General features: G+C 37.3%; 3 protein-coding genes across 4 annotated transcripts; 1 reads left to right on the top strand and 2 right to left on the bottom strand.

Moving 5' to 3' along the window:
* Positions 1-939: 939 nt before the first annotated feature.
* On the bottom strand, positions 940-4,647 carry LOC136674925 (GTPase IMAP family member 8-like). 2 transcript variants are annotated; one of them, XM_066651248.1, is made up of 6 exons: positions 4,580-4,647; positions 3,845-4,489; positions 3,678-3,739; positions 2,724-2,837; positions 2,493-2,624; positions 940-2,090 (listed from the first exon to the last, which is right to left on the bottom strand). In XM_066651248.1, the coding sequence occupies exons 2-6, from the start codon at positions 4,408-4,410 to the stop codon at positions 1,438-1,440; spliced, it is 1,527 nt and encodes a 508-aa protein (XP_066507345.1). In that variant the 5' UTR covers positions 4,411-4,489; positions 4,580-4,647; the 3' UTR covers positions 940-1,437. The 2 variants fall into 2 exon arrangements, with proteins under 2 accessions (XP_066507345.1, XP_066507346.1); XM_066651249.1 differs by having other exon boundaries at positions 2,724-2,834.
* zgc:113625 (uncharacterized protein LOC553227 homolog) lies at positions 4,636-6,128 on the top strand. The gene is made up of 2 exons (XM_066651250.1): positions 4,636-4,796; positions 5,028-6,128. Exons 1-2 carry the CDS (start codon positions 4,757-4,759, stop codon positions 5,771-5,773), a joined length of 786 nt encoding a protein of 261 aa, XP_066507347.1. The 5' UTR covers positions 4,636-4,756; the 3' UTR covers positions 5,774-6,128.
* A 9,328-nt stretch (positions 6,129-15,456) lies between these two features.
* Positions 15,457-18,989, bottom strand: LOC136675267 (GTPase IMAP family member 6-like). The gene is made up of 4 exons (XM_066651740.1): positions 18,865-18,989; positions 17,227-17,785; positions 16,850-16,941; positions 15,457-16,637 (listed from the first exon to the last, which is right to left on the bottom strand). Exons 1-4 carry the CDS (start codon positions 18,872-18,874, stop codon positions 15,970-15,972), a joined length of 1,329 nt encoding a protein of 442 aa, XP_066507837.1. The 5' UTR covers positions 18,875-18,989; the 3' UTR covers positions 15,457-15,969.
* Positions 18,990-19,373: the final 384 nt, after the last annotated feature.

Below are 19,373 nucleotides of genomic sequence, written 5' to 3'. Positions count from 1 at the left end.
TGAAGAAGGCATCTTGAAAAGAAATAAATTTACAACAAATCCTGTAAAAAAAAATCTGCATTAATTATTGCACATTCTTTGCCCCAGCTCGAGAGCCCCAGAGTCTCAGGGTCCTGGGTCCAACCTAACCTTGGGTGACTGTATGTGAGGAGTGTGGTATGTGTGGGTTTCCTCTGGGGGCCCCAGTTTCCTCACATAAAGCAGTAGGTAGAATGAGTAGTTGAGGGTATTTGCAATGGGACATATGTTTTAAGGCAGAATGCTATGTAGAACATCAACAACTAAACAATCATATTACAGTATATTACAGTCATTACAGTCATTGTGCCAGTTCTGCCTTGTTCTGAGCCCTGAGAGACGGAGAGACAGAGAGAGACACAGAGAACGAGAACGGGAGGCTGGAGTCTCAGAGGTGTGGCTTGGTGCTCACTGACATTTCTCACCCATTTGTTCTGTCATCACTCCCGGAGTGTGAGGCCGACTCCGTGACCCCTGCTCTCTGGGGCTCACTCAAATGGCAGTGCTCCAGTCTCCTGCCTCTAGCCTGAAGGAAGCCATGAGACAGTGGCTGGAAACACACACGGATCCTACACTACTGCTTCACCCCAGCAGCTCCAGGATTAGTATTCAGCGCATTGTCTTACTGCAATAGCAGATGCTACACTTGGAAAAGGATTCAGTGGATGATAGAATATAGCTGTGAGGATCTATTGGTATTTAGCCACAAGTACACGGGTAAGGCTTGAGATATAGGAAGTATGACTAGGTCTGAAGCAAAAAAGTAAAAAAAAAACACTTGAGTGTATGCTTAAATTAAGTAAACAAAATCAAGCTAAATATCATCAGTGTTTTTGTTATAGAATGAAAATAAAACTTTGAATCATACACTGACACAGGTTTATTTTCCCATTTCCAAGAAAACTGGAATGAAACTTGTTTTTGCTGAAAGAAGCTGAAGCACACCTCATGCACAAAAAGCAAAGCAAATCTGAATTTATAATTAATTATAATTCATAGTTATTTAACAATCACTGAGCTCCCATCCTCTGGGTGTGCTGTTTTGCTAAATGCACCCAAACCCTCTGTACTTGAAGAAGAGTGACAGAAACAGTGTTAAAACTTTGTTAGAGTGTTACACAAGCGAAAATCTTATTTACACAAATTTGGAGATGATAGTTAGTTTATGTTTAAATCATTTTCATGGTTCAGTTTAAGATTTTTTATTATTTATTTAATTATTATTTTTCATTATGTATTACTCACAAATATTTATACTACATATTTCAGTAACTGAAATCATTCAATTAAAAGTTCCAGGATTAGGATTTTACTCAAGCCTTGAGACCAAGCTAGTCCTTTCCATTTGTCTAAAAACTACTTCAACAAATATTAGCATCTGTATCCTCAGTGCTAGCAGAACAATCATTTTCTGCACATCTAGACAACTTTACATTCTTTCATTATTTTCTTGTGTTTGAAGTAGTGCTCTTTAAAAATGTTCTGTCCACCAAAGTGCATTTCCTTGAGTGTGTTAACCAGCTCTTTCACTTGGTGGCGACTTTTTTCGTTGTTGTCGAACGCGTGGCACCTTGAGCCAACACTTTTGATTAAGTTCTGAAGGTGAGGGTCAGTGTTGCTGATGTACTCATCTAAACTTCTGTCCTTCAGCTTCTCTTTGCCTGTGAAGATGATGACCGTTTTGTCCAACACTCCCTTGCCAAAGGTCTTCTTTATCATTGGAGCCATCTCCCTTTCACCCTCTGTGAAGCGACCCAAGTGCATCACCAGTAAAAATGCCACTGGCTCAGAGTCAAACAGTTGTTTGCACTTCTGAATCTGGAGCTCTGGATCCTTCAGGTCTTGGTTAAAGAAATCCGGAGTGTCAATGACTCTGAGCCATATCCCATTCACTTGTCCCTCTGCTGTCTGACACTCCTGAGTTATAGCCGTAGAACTCGCGTGGGACTCAAAGTGTCTTTTACCTAGGATGGTGTTACCGGTAGCACTCTTCCCACTGCCAGTCTCTCCCAATAACACAATGATCATCTTATCTCTCTCACCATTGGACACTGGTGAAAATGACCTTCCTTCTAATAACAAAAGAGCCAACATGTTTTTTTAAGAACAGACATAAGACAATTCTCTGAGACAGTACTAAAGGTTAAAGTCTGAAATAAAGGCAGAAGATAAAGGGTAATTGTTTAAACCAAACTTTCTCATGTCAAAAGGTGGTTATTACTCCCTTAATAAGTATTAAGCATTAAGTTTTTATAAAGTATTATTAAGTATTAAGCATTGTCATTTTTTGTACATTTTGGTGTTCATTACAAATGGAATTACAGGAACTATATTAAGGTGAACATTAAAAACTTTAAAACATTAATAAAATGTACTAAAACAGTAATGTGCATCCAAGTTTTGAAATGCATTGTAAAGTATTACCATTTTTAAGCATACCTCTTCTTATGAAATCAAAGCGTGCTAAGCATTACCTGCTGATTTGGGCTCTGCCTTTTCCATTTCTTTAAACATTATTTCATGGAGATTAAATGATCTGTCAATATTTTCATAAATCCCAGACTGTGCCATTCCTTCATTAGACAAAGCTGCAAATGGCTGTACATCTATGACCAAGAAAACACAGCAGTTGTTATGAGAAACATAAGCCAAGTGTCCCTTATGTGTAATGGTTAAATATGAGCATAGTGTATTTGAAGCTTTACCAGTCTGTGTAAGTTGTGCCTTCTGCATTTTGTAATCGGTGACACATTCAGAATCGTCATTGATTGTTTCATATATATCATGTTGCATCATTACATTTCCAGACACGGCTGCTTCTGAATTTAATTCCAAAATCATGTCAATATAATGAAATACAGTGCCAACTAGGACAACCAGTCACAAACACTAAAATTCTACACTTACAGACTATAGCCATTCTGTTGCTTTACATTATTGTCAGCCACTTTCACCCTCTTCTTCAATTCTAAAAACCCCCTCAGGAACCCCACATAGAAGGTAAGCTATGATTTGGGTCATGGATCATTCTCAGTGTTGCAGTGACACTGATGTTGTGGTGGCATGTTAATGAGTGTTGTGCTGGTACAAGTGGCTCAGACACAGTAGCTGCTACTGGAGTTTCCATCACTCTGTTAGACCGTTCTTCCTTTTTGCTCCACCATGTAGATGTAAAGTCAGAGACACTAGGTCATGTATGTTGCTTCCCCAGTGGTCACAGCAATGAAACTATGCAGCAACTGATGAGCTACTATCACAGACTTTACATGATCCAGTTTTGTAGCTGGCTGGCTGGCAGTAGCTGGCTGGTATGCCACTATACCTGACCAGTCAGGTTTGTAAACAATAGCTTAGTAGCTATAGTGTCATAGCAGATGGCTGATTTAAAATCCTGGCCTGAAGCCTGGATCCAAAGTCCAGATTTGGAAACCTCTGTGTCTGATCCACTCGTACCAGTGTTAGAACACACTACCACCACGTCTGTGTCACTGCTGCATTGAGAATGACGTACCACTCAAATATTAGCATCTCTGCAGTTTAATGCTCCTGTGTTTAATGCTCCTATAAAGTGTGTTTGTTCAAGGCAGTGTAAATCACAATGTCAAAGTTATTCACACATGATGAAAATATATGATGGATAGGACAAAAGACAATTTTACCAACAGCAGGTGTAGAGTTTAATTTGCCAGGATTCTTATCTTCTACAAAGCTCTCGTGGGATCTGAAGAGTCATGATCATTTAGGGGATAAGATGTTAACTTAAATGCTATTACGGTTTAAAGATAAGAAGAAGCAATTTAGCCAGATCTATTGCTGTATTTCTTACCTTTGAGGCTCACACTTCTGAAGGAATGTCCTGTACTGTGCCAGCAGCTCATCATTTAGTTGACTGCTCTTCATTCCTCGCTTGAAACAACACACTCTCCTTCCACATTCATCAATGATTGTCTGTATGTACCTTTCAGATTTGAACGAGGACACCCAGATCGACGACCTTTGACGTTTGACGAAGACCACAATAATATCTTCCACCACATTGTTCCCGTAGGTTTCTTTCAACTTTGAAAACATAGCCTTCTCTTCTGAAGAAACATGGTCTTCTCTCAGGACAAGAAGGAACACTCTGGGATCTGGAAAAGAGGGCTTCAACTCCTCATAGACTTCTTTCTTGGAGCCAGGCTTAGGTCCATGGTAAAGTTCAGGGGTGTTTATGACACAGCACATACCATTGTTCATGTTCTTCACCCCTTTCTTACAGGTGGTTTCCAGGCCAAAACAGTCATGGTCAAGGATGGTATTCCCAATCTGTGCCTTGTCATGGTTATTCTTTCCAAGTAGGACAATACTGATCACGTTGATCATCTCAGATGCAGAAGATTTTAGATTTTCCATGGTCAACACAGAACCTCCAACAGTTTCTTAACTTTGGTGAAGCAATGCCAAAGCCAGCCTTCAAACAGCATTCCTATGACTTTCGAGTAAGAAGAGTGCAAAAATCAATGCCAGTCAACATTTTACAAACCACGCTCCAGGTACAATTACAGACATAAGCTTAACTCACCTTGTGGTCAAATAACTTTTACACCAGCGTATAAGGGGGATAAAATGAAAATGAAATCTGTAATGCTTGTTATATGAGAACAGTGGAAGAAGGGTGTGGTAGAACAAATCTTACATAACTCATTCCTGCCTGCTTTTAAGTGACTTAAGGGTAGTGTGTGATGCATTTGTTACAAAGATGTCTAGGTGTCTTTGCTGCAGGCGGCAAGCTCCAGCTGGTGAGTGTTCTTTTTAAATAGATCTTGCCATTTTTCTGTCCTTTAATCATTAATAAACTTTTCAATGCTGTGTGAGTGTAAAGGTGTTGAATGTACGTGTGATAATATTTTTAATGTATTAACACCATCAAAATATAAAAGGAAACACTGTGGTAAAACTAGGCTTGGCAAATGACCTGTTAATGACCTGACCTGAGACTCTACAAGTTTTAAATTTTATTTTGTTGACAGGCCATGCACTCCGTATAGTGATGATAGGGAAAACTGGAGTGGGCAAGAGTGCCGTGGGAAACACTATTCTGAGCAAAGAAGTATTTTTATCCCGCCCCACTGCAAATTCAGTGACCGAGACCTGCCAAAAGGAAAAAGTCTTTGACAAAAGAAACAATAGAGACATTTACATAATTGACACGCCAGGAATCTTGGACACCAGTAAAACAACAGAAAACATCAAAAGAGAAATAGTGAAATGCATCCAAGTGTCATGCCCTGGACCTCACGTCTTTTTGCTGGTGATGCAAATCGGCCGCTTCACGCAAGAAGAACAAAATGCCGTGAAGGCCCTTCAGGAGCTCTTTGGAGAAGAAGCTTCTAGGTACATGATTGTGGTCTTCACACATGGAGATTTACTGAAAGATCAAACCATTCATGACTATGTGCTTCATGGACACCCACAGCTCCATAATGTGGTGCAGTCCTGTGGGAGCAGATATGTGGCCTTTGATAACAGCAACATGAGAAATCAAAAACAAGTTCAGACCCTCCTGGACAAGGTCGACGAGATGGTCGCAGCAAATGGAGGTAGCTGCTTTACGCAGGAAATGTATGAGGAAGCAGAACAGAAAATCCAGCAGCAGAAAATGACCAGAGAGAAGGCAGAGCTTCAAAAATATGACTTCAGCTTTCTTCAAGTTCTCCATCACAGAATCGGTGTCTTCCAAGAAATTCTCAGAAGAGAACTGGATGAAACTTTGTAAAGGTTATCCATGATTGATAAAAGCAGCACCTCCATTTATTATGCCTTTATATTGTTGATATTTATATAAAGCTCTTGAGTTTTCTGAAAAGCAGTATTTCTCTATATTTCTGTGTATTTCTCACTGAGGAAAACATCTGTGTAAAAGCATACTCTCAAACCCTTCTCCTGTCATGAGAATGATCTATAGCTATGAATTCATTTGCAGTTCCATCTGTAAACCTTACAAAAGCACTTTTTGGGCCAACTGTTTATTCTTTTTGAGTTCCTCTGAGATCATATGCCTTTGTATTTATTTTGAAATATAGGAAGGCCATTCTCTGCTGAAAGGTCAATGTGTTTATGTGTTAATACAAGCCAATTTATATTTAAATAAACTGTGAATGTTTTGTGCCAAGAATCAGGGTTATTTTTCTCAATGCTGCACTGCACTCTCCCATGCCAGTTTGGTCAATACATTTTCTGAAGGGGTCAGACTATCAGAATGTGGGTTATCATATAGCTTTAAAGCTTTAAACAGGCTGCTTACTTGTAATGGGTAAAAAAAAGAAGAATGCATATGTCAATAAATATTAGATACATTTTTAGATTAGATTAGATTAGATTAGATTAGATAAGTATTAATCTCTGGATGTTCAAAAAATCAACACGATGTAGAAACTCAGCTTAAAAGTAAGTTATCATGGAAATGTATAACAAATGTGAAGAAAGATTGTTCAAAAAATGGAGACAATGTTTTCATAACTTGTCTGACTTCTTCTTACCAGAAATATTTTTATAATAGATCTTACCAGGAAACGTGTCATATTTTAGAAACATTCAACATGATGTCATAACAACTTCTTCCTTAAGATTAAAGATAAAACAAAACAACATCTCAGGCCAAAGTGTGTCTAGAAAAGTACTGTTTGACTGTTTTTTAAAGTTAGGAAAACAATGAAGAACCTTGATATTATAGTTAGCACTCAGACCTAGTCTTTACTGAGCAGTCTGTTCAGTCTTTAAGCTATTGCTAAGGAATGTATTGTTTACATAAGTATGATATATGCCTATGACATTCCCATAACCCTCAGGTCATTACTGCACTGCAGTGCTGTCAACAGGTTTCAGCAATAAAGGCGAGAAATATACAATAGTCAGACTATTTCTGTTGGGCTGTGAACTGAAGTGTAACATTTATTATTCATTATCTTTACATTTTCTCACATGTATGTGACTTTAAAGCTGGTGATTTCATTATGACAATGTTCCCGAATGTAAGATACACAGAATGTATGCACGGTCATATATATACCTTTAATTAGAGAACATTTTGTCTTACTCCATTATAATTGTAGTTTTTAAAGTTAATTTCATGCGCCTATTTTTATCTCCAGGAACACAGTTCTTTCAGGGATTTAACAAATATTCACCTCTCCTTGTAGAAAAGAGAATGTTATGCAAATTTAGGCAACACAACTGGACTTTAAGACCACTGTACTATTTAAATTTTGTGATACTAATAACGAACTGGGTAATAATATGGTAAAGCTATACTTTGTTAGTCATTCAAGTATGAAAAAGTATAGCAGTCAATATTGATAGATAGATAGATAGATAGATAGATAGATAGATAGATAGATAGATAGATGCTAGACGCTAACAATTTGTATTTATTCATGAATTTCATGTCAGTTTTCTAGTTTGTACAGGTGGAATATTTGAAATATTAATTATTATTTGTTAGCGTAAGGGTAGGGTTGTTACATCAAAAACAGGACAGATGTTATGCAGACATAAATTGCTAGAGTTTCTACACTAGAATTCATTTCCCAGTTCAATTTAGCACAGATCAGTCAGAGCTGAGGACTAGGGTTCTATTCCCTATTAGGAACTAATATCAGCTGAAAAAACAAAGCATAACAAGTCAGAAACAAAGTAGAAAGAAGGGAAAGAGTGTTTTATGGCACAACATTTCAGTACAACTACTGTTCTGTGCTTGGGGGTTATAATCCTATATTACACATTGCTTAAAGCAGAAAATACTGAATTATTATTTTATAAATCAAATTCTTACCATTTAACTTTGTTTACTCGATGTGTTACTTTAAAACAATAATCTAACAAAGAGAAATGCAGGTTGTATCCACTCAACTAAAGCTCATGACTTTCCAAGAAATCATTTATTGCAGGGCGACCCCATCTGCCTAGAAATGTACAAACTCCATTCCATACATGAATAAGGGCAAAGAAATGTCATCATTTGATCCTAGCTCTAGCTCTTCCAGCTCCTGACGCTGAAGTTGCATCCTCCTTTCTTCAAATCAAGCAGCTCCTTCTTTCACAAGTGTCTGTAGCCGTTCTTTCAGAGCTGATGCTGCTTTGTGCTCTTGCTGCAACCAAGCCAAAGAAGTGTGAAAAGCACATTACCTGTCATAAGACTGCAGCAAACAACATTAATAAAAAAGAAGAGGGAAGGTTTGCACATTCTATATAACACACTCCCGGTGGCTTTCATTTGCAAAACAACTTTTTAAGTCTTAACATGCTCCGCGCACATTTGATTTGACAACCCACACGTCAGGATAATGGATACCTGCTGTATTTGTCAATGCCAACCCTCAGCTTTGATCCTAGAACTGCTATTTATTATTTATATTTATATATATATTTTTTTTTGCACATTTAAGATGTTAATAGCATTTTTCTCTTTTTTTTAGTGGAGTGTGAATGCTATCAATAAATAAAAATGTGGTGATGACCTTTTCAGTTTTTATCACATCAGAATCTGATGAAAAACACAGTGACAAAAACAGCTGTTTCATTCTTGTCAAATATCATGACAATCAACATCGTCTTAGAAGAGCTGGCTGGAGAGTTTTAGAAAGGTTTTAAATGTATTTAAAAAAAAAAATCCTCATCACAAAGGTATTTCTGCTGCTTTATCAGGCCTCAAAACGTAAAATAATAACAACAGGGAAAAGAGTGTAAGAAACAATGCTGTCCTTGATGGAGAAGGATTTAGGTCACTGTGACCCAGACTTGCCAAAAGGGAAGTGTTCTGAAGAAAAAGAAACGCTTGTGTAATTGACACTCCTGCTACCTTGGATGGCTGCAAAACAACAGAGGACGTCAAAAAGGAAATATGCATTCAAGTTTTCCAGGCCGCATGTCTTCCCGCTGATGGTTTCACCCAAGTGTAAACGTCTCGCTGTGAAGGCCCTGCAGGAGATCTTTAGAGAGAAAGCTCACAAATATATGCTTGTGATGATCACACATAACTCTGTACGGTTTTATATATACTGAGCTCTTAGTTTCAGCCAGAAACTAATGTTAAACAGTCTACTCTTTGGCCTCAGTGTTGTCAAGTAGTGAGGTTGAATCTGAAGTCCTTGAGGAAAGTTCCCTAATGGATTTAAGTTAATGCAATGGAAGTGTACAACCAACGGTATCTCAGAGATGTTAAATAAACCGAAGCAGACTGGCTTACTATTATAATTACATGTGAAAATTCATTCATTTTATTTAAACTTTTGTTTATTCATTCACTCGTTCACTCATTCGTTCATTCATTCATTCATCTTCTGTAGTTGGAGTATGAGTGGCCTCTTCCTGCAGACACCGGTCCCCACCCCACCACCATCTCACAGGATTGATGCTTACAATTATTTTCCTGACGCAAATCTGCAGCTAGATTACTCCCAGTGAGTGTATATCCACGCTGTGCAGAGTGGGGAAAAAAATCAGTAATTAGTGCTTCTGGGTGCTCTATGTCTATCACTTTAGAAATGATGCACACGGTTTTCTATCCTGTTGGAGTAGCTGTGTTCATGTCAGTGCTAGGAGTTATTCCGATTGGGTTTGGAGCTGTCAGAACTGCGTTGTGATTAAATAGACTAATGATAAATGCAGTGTATATGTTCTTCATATTTCTATTCACATGTTCTGTTGTTGAAAATTCTGTTTCTGACTTCAACAAGATAAACATCTAGCAATGTCTGGATTTATTTAACTGCGATCATTACACATCAAACAGATAAACAGCATCAGTGAGATATCACGCCGCTAACAGAGAACAGGAGGTGACACGGCAGAAATGGCCACCACTCAGCCACTGCGGAAAGAGGCTAAGGGTGCAGGTGACAGAGTGCTTCACTTCAGAAGGAACATTTGGCAAGTGGGTGCCTGCAAAATGTTGGCCGTACTGTGTATCAAAGAGCAGTGTATACAGCTTATGCCACATAATAAGGGTTAATAACAGTTAACTTTAGATTAAACAAATATGGAAAATTTAATCTTTTTATCATTCCCTTTTATGAAGTGAACTCTTTCTGAATCAGAATCAAAGCTATCCTTACTAAGTTTTATTGTGTTTCCCAGTAATTGCTGTAGGGTTCACTCTTGGTGAATGTACGATGCAACAAATCTAACCAAATGAATGCTCCATCAAAGTTAAGATAATGTCCGTAGCTCTTACTCTGCCATTATAACTACTTTTCAAGCATGGACTTTCACTGTGGCCTTCAAGACATCATCAACATCACCAGCTCGTGATGGACTTCATTACCTGGCACCTGCTGAGTTGATTCAGGTGTGTTCCACCAGAATATACATAAAAAATGTCCCATGTATTGTCTCCCCAAAACAGAGCAGTGGGTTACCTTGGCTATTCACGCCATGTACCCATTGCATTTATTTGAAGCCCCTTTGGGTTTATGGAATCTACTAGTGTTTTATGCTCACTAATGAGGCAAGTGTTTTTTCATCTCTCCACTGACTTAAATTTAGCTCCGGCAATATGTCAGCACATTTAAATGTCATGCCCATGCTGCGCCGAGAGGTCAGAGTGGACATATTTTAAAGCATATTACTGTATGTTCTAATGAACCAACCTTTCCCCAGCTGGAGCGGTTGTTTTCATTGTATTTTATTTGGGGAACCCTGGTGGAAAGTTGGATTAAAAATGTACTAGACGTCCTGATTTTGAGCAGGTATAACAACCCCCTACCTCACCCCAACAATGCACACATTGTAACAATGCCAGATAATACAGAACAGGCGGTTAATATTCTCCTCCAAAAGTGTTGAGCTGTCCAAAGATGTCTCAATGTAAACAAGGTGTTCAATGAGAAACCCATCTGCACTGGGCTATGGAGCAGTGGATGTAGATTCTCAGGAAGGATGGAGAACCCTTAAACCTTTATGAGTTTGAGTGGTGTTTCTGATCCAGAACTAATCATCTGTGATCAGTACATAATTCATTCATTTCCTGTAACGTCCTGATGAAAGTTGCTGTGGATCCCATGTCACTGGTCACTAGGTAGGATGGTATACACTGTACACTAAGAATCCTGTGGCTGCTATCAAATGCTCACAGCTAATTTTACAAATCTATTGTTTAAAGCTTTCCCAGAGGAGTAGAGGCTGGTATTGTAGAAATAGGAAAGCAGACTACCTCTTGGTGTCCTTGGTTTCAGAAGGTATGTTAGGCCAGGTTTTGCTTTTCAATAGCTTCATTATTTAAGAAAATGAATTGATTGAAATGATTTTTGTATTTTCGGTGCATTTTCAGCAGCCGTTTCTTTTCCAAATTGAAAGCAATTTAAATAATAAGATCATCAGCCCCTTATATAAGAGAATATCCCATGTCCTTCAAGATAAAATGAAAACTCCTGGCAATAGAGAGATCACACCACAGCGTCAAGACTTTACTTTGCCTCGGGGAGGGTCAGGAATGCTTTCAGGAAGCAGTGTGCTGTTGTTTTTTCACTTTGCTAGTACAAGGCCGTACCTTGCCATATAGTAATCAGTGTATTCTGGCGTATTTTTGCACATCAACAGCACTTTTAATACTTTCACAAAGATCATTACAGCGAGAACTACAATTATAGCATTTAAAGTAACTCAAGTACAAGTTTCTGTCTGTCCCCCGTTCCTCAAAAGACCAGCAGATGTATGAAGAACCATGTTCTGAAGCTATAATTGCTGTCATTTGTGAACAAAACCTTCATATATTCATTCTGAAAATGGTAATTAAACTTCCTCCTGCTCCTGAGGCTTCTACAAGGAAACTGTCGTCAGAGTAAATGGCTTTCATTCTGCGCTCAGTTCCGCCGGAGATGTGTCTCCATGTATCTGCACACATTAAAAATGCTGTGTTTACAAAGTACGGCAGTTGAAAGCTCCAGGCCCCTGATCCATGGCGTCCGATTGCAGATGGAAATGCATTTCCAAATCAATCAACAGCCCCCTTACAGGAAGCACCGGACATATATTGGGCATCGCTGCCAAGCAAAGAGGTGGGACTTTTCTCATAAAGCTTAAATGCCTCTTTAATAAGGGCTTACGGAAACACAGGCAGAGTTTTGGCATACTAAGTGCATTACTCACCACATCTTACCGTACTAGCAAGCCTGAGACTCCAAACACCTCAGAGCTGAGAGGTCAGGTCGGGTCACATTCCTCTGACATGTGACGGTAACTCTGTGCAATTCCTACAAGAGTCAGATGTGGAGCACTAAACTAATCTCCTACTTTTGTTACAGGAAAGTCATTAGATGCCACTTATCTTTGTACATGGCACCTAGATTAGTAAACAATGAATAAGCCGTCGTAGCGCTGTGTTGTGTTGGTCTTTTGTATTGTTTTTTAGTGCCTTACCAAAAAGCGAGACCAGCCAAAGCCAAGAAACTAGTGTGAGAGTAGAGTGCCTGGAGATTTAAACCCACTGTCATAGAGCATAGTGAACCTAGGCCTACGTGCAGCCTCCTTCCCACACAAAGCGGCATGCAGCAGGTTAGGAGCCAAGTGCTGAAGCCATTTTGAGACAGAAAACCCTGGCTTGGTTTGAACTAAGCTTAGCTGGATGTGTAGGAATCCCTCCTCTCTGATACAAACCCCAGGTTCTTTAGGTAGAAGTTAATTAGGAATGGAATTAAAGTATTCCCACTGCGATGCCCCTCACGGTGAATGTTTTGGAGGACTGTTAATGACAAAGTTTAGTCTGAGTTATTGGTTCTCTCTCCACTGAGATGCCGATTACCTCACACTGCTTTGTTTTCAAGCTTTTGGGGTCCATTGTGAAAGGATAAATCTCTTTGAACGGACTTGAAATTGCCTGTTGAGACACCGATCTGATCTGTTAAAAAAAAGAAGGCATCAGATGGCATTGTCATTGGATTTCCAACTGTGGTGCGCTTACTATCAAATAAGCTAGGGTTTCTTCATTTTGGACCTAGAGACCCCCTGCCCCGACTTAATACAGTCGAACAAGCTCATCAACTGATTGTCAAGGCCTTTTTGAGTCGGATCAGATTTACAGAGAACATGACTAAACTAAATGAAGGCTGACATCTTGTGGTGAAGCTAATAATGACGACACAATAAAACCCTCTGTCATTATGAAATCATTAATAGAGCTTCAAAAATGCACTGATGAGCTGTAATTTGACAATATCTCAGTATCTGAAGCATTTTGAATATGTCTTTCTCATACAATAACATGTATGAGGTGTGCTATTCATGCAGTTTAACACTTCTCATGAATCCTGTTTTCAATAAGAGCATTCATTGTCCATTCATACATTCATTCATACATCAAGCCTGAATACAGCATTCATTACAAAAGAAAAATGTCAAAACAGGTAAAAAAACAGGATTGTGATCTGAAGATTTTTCCCAGATTTTTAACTCAGCATGACAATTATATAATAATGCACTTCATGCACATTACAGTCCTGAGTCATAACGATCTTAATCACTGTTATTTTTACATATATTCAATATGCACCTTCAGTCAGCTTTTCTTTCAGGACGCTTGTTTTCAGTTTGGTGAAGACATCTGCAGCCAACGTCTTAGAAATCAGTTTGAAATTAAATCTATGATTACATTTTATTTATTTATTTATATTTTTATTATATTTTTATTACAACCCTAATGTAAGAATCACTTAAAATTAAATAAATATTTAAATAAATAATATAATGTATTTCCTAAAAAATAATAAAAAATGTTGGGAAATGGTCACTGGTGATGAACTTATAGTCTATGTACATGTATATTGCAAAAGACTTATTGTAAAGGCAGTGATTTAATTGTTTATCTATTTTATCTATTTATTTTTTATCTTTTTATCTATTTTAACTATTATTTTATTATTATATTTTTTAAGAAACATAAGGATAACACCAGAATCAAGCATCAACGTTACTGACATGTATTATTCTATATATATAATTGTCTATGGCCTGCTGTGTGTTTCCATTCAGATTTGGACTTCCTGGTGCTCTACTCTTTAGTGTCACCAGAGGGCAGTATTGTATTACAGTTTACAGCACAGACACAAACACATCTGACACAGCTGGGGAATTCCTTTTTGGAAGGGCCCTCTTTAATGAGCAGGTGATAATGTAGGCACTGGACATTACTGGCAAGGTTCAAGCTTCAATAATTGAAATCTGAGTGTTATATATATATATATAATTTTAATTATGTTTACTATTTACTGTATCATTGCTGTGAATGTGTTATGTAACCTATGTGTGTACTGCACTAAACACGATGATGTAGTATATATATTTTTTTGATTTGCATTCCCCAGTCACATTGTTACTAAATTACACACATTACTAAAGTCAGTAAAGTGATTTATTATATAAACATGTAAATATATTACATTTTCACAATAGTTCAAAGAATGTTAAGTGAATATTTGCTAAAACAGATTTGACAACAACAGTTTATTTTGTATTTATATTTCCATGGCCTACACTCCTTCTGTTTAACTTTCTTTACCAAAAACCATTAAAACGTTCTGACAGTTCAGTCCCCATTCCTCCACTGGTGTGACACAGAGTAAACACCACTGGAATATTAGTGAGATCACGATTTGGCTTTGATTCAAGAATGATTTACAAAATAAAAGTATGTTTGGCAACAAGAAGGTGCATGTTTTCCTTTCTCAAGCAACACATATTTCTGTCTAGTCGCAGTTCAGTGTTTAACTCATTATTTATACAAACTTTTTTGAAGTGGAATAGATGGGTAAGTAAGTGTAAAATACATTTTTATGAAGAACAAACCGTCATATCCATCTGCTTTATTTAGTAACAGCAGAAGAAGAAAAAGAGGACCCAGTACAAAGCTAAAAAGAGGACGTTGTGCTGTTCTGAGGACGGGTTTTGATGTCAATGGAATTAATCAATTCTGTAAGTGACATTAAGAAGAAATCTGAAGTGAACTTTAAAAAAATAAATAAACGATGCTTGGATAAATCTCTTAAAGTCAAAAGTTTAAAGGGCTGTTTTTTTGTTTGTTTGTTTGTTTTTATCTGATAGGAATGTCTTGGTGTTTTATAAAGATTGGTGCCACTTTCAAATTGTTTGGGGCTTTAGAAAACCCAATTATATAATAATAATAATAATAATAATAATAATAATAATAATAATAATAGAAGTAATAATACATGTAGACGATATGTCATAACATTCAGTGATTAAACAAACATTAAGAGTCATTATCATTTTGTTTAGATTTATTTTTCTACGCTCAAATTTGCATTTTTATACAGTATTTTTTTGTTTTGTTTTTGTTTTTGTTTTTACAAATAGACTGCTTAAATATTAAGAAAAATGTAAAATATCTTTAGGTGATATATACCATATAAGAAGATTTTAGGAAAAAATATAAAAGCAAACCCACAACAATTAAATAATATAAATAATGATTATGTATTTCAGATAGGAGCATGACATAGAGAAATCCCCAGAAAATTATTTGGACACTGAGGCATTAAACTTATTCAAATATTAGGTGTTAAATTATTTAAAATAATTTATAAAAATCTATGTAAAGTATTATGTTTATGTTTTTGATTTGCTTTTCCTTCAAAATTCTGTTCTCACAAACTATTATATATTACCTGTGAGAGGAGGTTCTGGTTTTCCACCAGAAGAGGGCAGCAATCGATTGTTGCAGTTCAACATGTGAAATACACCACACTCCCTGAACAATGTCAAAGCAGTGAAATCAGAAATCATTAATTCAGTCATTAATTCATAAATACATTTCAGTTTAAAGTGGGCCTATATTTTTAGCATGATCTACATGCATAGTTTATATCCTTTGACAGTTTAGATTTCAGCACATTCATTAATGAAACATCTGTTGAAGGTTGCTGAGGAAGCCAAACTTGCCACGTCACTGACATCACCCTTGGTCTATGACACTTTACAGTCACTGTTTGACCTCTTATAACCCGGGTAGAGTTTTTTTACGTTTTCACCTTGTTGGATCTGCATTTCCATAATGATCTTCATTAGACTTTCCACTTGCTGGCGGTTCTTGTCACAGTTGTTAAAGGCATGAAATCTCAGGCCAAACATTTTCACCAGATGCTGGAGCTGAAGGTCAGCATTTTTAATGTAGTCATTTAGACTCCGTCCCTTCAGCTTCTCTTTACCCGTGAACAGAATGACGGTCTTGTTCATTACTCCTTCGCCGAAGGTCTTCTGGATCTTTGGGACTATCTGCCTCTCGCCCTGGGTGAAGCGACCAAGGTGCATCACCAGTAAAAACACAACCGGCTCAGAGCCAGAAAATTCTCTACACTTCTGCACATGAAGCTCTGGATACTTCAGATCTTGGTTAAAGAAATCTGGAGTGTCAATTACCCTGACTTTTATCCCACAGATTAGTCCCTCTGCTGTCTCACACTCAAGGGTCACAGCTGTAGAACTTGCATGCGACTCAAACTGTCTCCTGCCCAGGATGGTATTACCAGTGGCACTCTTCCCACTGCCGATCTGTCCCAACAACACAATTGTCAGTGTGTTTCTTTCTTTGGGTTGTCTCTTGATCTCAGACATGGGTACAGCATGGCTTTGTTCTGGAAAACAAAATATTGAGTATACAACAGTGTATGTCGTTTAGATCAGTCGTTCCTTGGAGTATGCCCTTACAATGCAGCCTTCACATGTTTCTGTCTAATTTTAAACACTTAGAATTAGAGACATCATATTGGATCCTAATCACAGCCAATTTTTTTTTTGTAAATTTCTTTTATTTTTTATTTTTCATATAAGGTCTACCCACTCTTACCAGTATCTATTTCATCATCTCCCAGCACTGTTTCTTCACGTAGACCTGACTCAGTTTTGGACAGTACCTCTTCAGTCATATGTTCTTCAGTCCTAAAATATGAAAATGATGAAATGATGTCAAGTTTTTACCAATTAAAAGGAAACGTTTTCACTCAGTGCCCACCAATGTTGTAATATAACACTGTACTCCACTTAGAAAAGTAGGGCCATAGCATCAATCCATAGCATCAACACGGCCCCTAACATGGCATTAGCCTTATGTTTGTAACTTGATTAATCTCGATATAAATGTGTGTTAAATGGAAATGATCAATGTCATTTTCTTTCGTTTGACCGCTGTTGAGAACCTACAGAAAGGAAATTGTGTTGCATTACCTTTCTGGTTCAGGCATCTCATCCATTTGCTGGATGTTATACTGTTTCCTAAGTTGCTTCATCAGTTCTATTCTGTCCATTCCACTGTAGAAAAGACACAACCTCTTATTGCAGTCTTGAACAATACTCGCAAGTCTGCGGTCAGCCATATCTGTGGATTTCTCTTCACTGACAATAAGGAAAGGGATCATTTTGTCCACTATTTTCTGCCCATACTTCTGTTGAAGGTATGTAAATATGCCCACATCCTCTTCCGACACTCGGGCATGTTGGAGCACAAGAAGGAAAACACTCTGACATGGAGATGATGGGTTTAAGTATTCCAGGATCTTTTTCTCTGCATCTGGGTTTGGCAAGTCGGAAAGGTCAGCTGCATCGACGATGCTGATCCATTCCCCGTTGATCTCACATGCCGCTTCAAGTGTGGATTGGTCTGGTTTTTCATCGTCGTAGCTGAGAATGGTACTTCTCACAACACGTTTGAGAGCACTGTTCCGTCCCAGCAGAAACAGAGTGTCAAAAGTGTGGTCTTTAGACCAGTTGGTATATTCCCTTGACCCTAGAATAAGCACAGTATGTCATATGGTAACAAGTCTAATGGAATATTATTTTAATACATTTCTATGGTGGGATATGACACTGGTATAAGCCTATTAATTTGCCATTTTGCCACTCAGACCATAGTAGCACGTCTATATATACCTTATGAAATCTGCATTCACTGGCGTGTCACTAATCTTCATAAATAGTGTGAAGTTAGTTATGTTAGAAGCTTATTGCAAAATTTGAACCAGTTCTGTTCTACCTGAGATTACTCGCTTTTTCTTTGAATGTGTTAAATGTTTATACATAAATACAGTTACAGACAGTAATTATACACACGCTACCATACAAGGCATTGTAAATAGGGGACTCATGGAAAATGTTAGCCATCATATTATTTTTTAGCTTTTAATTGAGTGCATTCAATTCCTACTGATGTACTGAATCAACTTTAATCACAGTAATACACTTCAGTCTTCCAAAATGTTTTGTATCATGTTCACACCTTTAGCTTTGCCCTGGAGCTGTGAAGCTAAAGTGGCTAACAATTACCATGGTATTAAAGCGCCAAACATGTTGGGTTTTTAAGTAATTTCAGATAGACTTGGTTAAGTGGTTCCTGGCACAGTATTGGTAAAAATGAATTCTGATTCTATATGATGGTGTGTAATACGCTGTCATAATCCGCAAAAAAATACTTGTCTAACAAATTGTTTACACAATGCTAAATAGGATACATAAGATAAAATTATGTGTTAGCTACATTAGCCTTGAAAGTCCCCTGCAGAACTAAAGAGATACCAAATATATTTTGAATAAATGATTATATGTGGGGTAAACACAAAGGGCAAAACGTGCATTTGTTCTGAATGCATGATGAATTAAACATGCCCCAAATTTAATTATAATCTGAAATATATATATATATATATATATATATCAGTTGCTGAAAGTGTAGGAATTACTGAAACCACCAAACCACAAATTGTTCAGTGAGATAACATCAATCCACCTCAGTTACACAAGCTCAGTCTTGCCTTTATGTCGCATATTCAAAATTTGACAAAAAAGTCAGACTAAAAAAAAAAAACTTACTCTGTAACATGTTGATCTTCCCAGTTACCAGATGAAGCTTTTGTTTCTGAATCTTAGATTAATTTACAAACAATATACGTTTATTAAAACTGAAAATAGCACCACTCATTGTTCTCATCCTCAGTTCATGGAAAAAAAAAATAGAAAAACCAGTAGAACAAGTTGAATCACATCCGGATGCTTTAGCTAGCTCAAGGAGGTGCTTCAAGGGAATGTTTGGTTACACACTTTTGCAAACGGAGGCTCATTCTCCCTGTTTCTTTTGTTTTCTTACACAGACTCCATGTTACGTAATTTACTTAATTGTATTCAGTAGATACAAACCATGTCAATTGTTGCAAACTTCTGATGTTCACAAAGGCCATGATTATAATATATGAGCATGGTGTAGTTGGAAACTTGTCCTTATGTAAAATATGGTTTAAAGTCATATTTTCAACATTTAATGTTCCTGAGATTTATAGCTTTTATTTATTATTTATTTTCTATGAATAGTTATTGATGTACAC

Source organism: Hoplias malabaricus, chromosome 18, assembly GCF_029633855.1.
Source record: "Hoplias malabaricus isolate fHopMal1 chromosome 18, fHopMal1.hap1, whole genome shotgun sequence".
Taxonomy (NCBI): domain Eukaryota; kingdom Metazoa; phylum Chordata; class Actinopteri; order Characiformes; family Erythrinidae; genus Hoplias; species Hoplias malabaricus.
Note: the sequence above shows the minus strand (reverse complement) of the source record. Positions and strands in the feature narration are given on the sequence as shown.

Coding starts and splice junctions, on each gene's coding strand:
- LOC136674925 (XM_066651248.1), bottom strand. CDS start 4,410: ATGGAAAATCTAAAATCTTCTGCATCTGAGATGATCAACGTGATCAGT. Junction 2,838..3,677: donor AAACTCTACACCTGCTGTTG/GTAAAATTGTCT, acceptor AATTAAATTCAG/AAGCAGCCGTGTCTGGAAAT. Junction 2,091..2,492: donor GGCAGAGCCCAAATCAGCAG/GTAATGCTTAGC, acceptor TTTTGTTATTAG/AAGGAAGGTCATTTTCACCA.
- LOC136675267 (XM_066651740.1), bottom strand. Junction 16,942..17,226: donor GAGATGCCTGAACCAGAAAG/GTAATGCAACAC, acceptor TTCATATTTTAG/GACTGAAGAACATATGACTG. Junction 16,638..16,849: donor AGATGATGAAATAGATACTG/GTAAGAGTGGGT, acceptor TTTGTTTTCCAG/AACAAAGCCATGCTGTACCC.
- zgc:113625 (XM_066651250.1), top strand. CDS start 4,757: ATGTCTAGGTGTCTTTGCTGCAGGCGGCAAGCTCCAGCTG. Junction 4,797..5,027: donor CAGGCGGCAAGCTCCAGCTG/GTGAGTGTTCTT, acceptor TTTTGTTGACAG/GCCATGCACTCCGTATAGTG.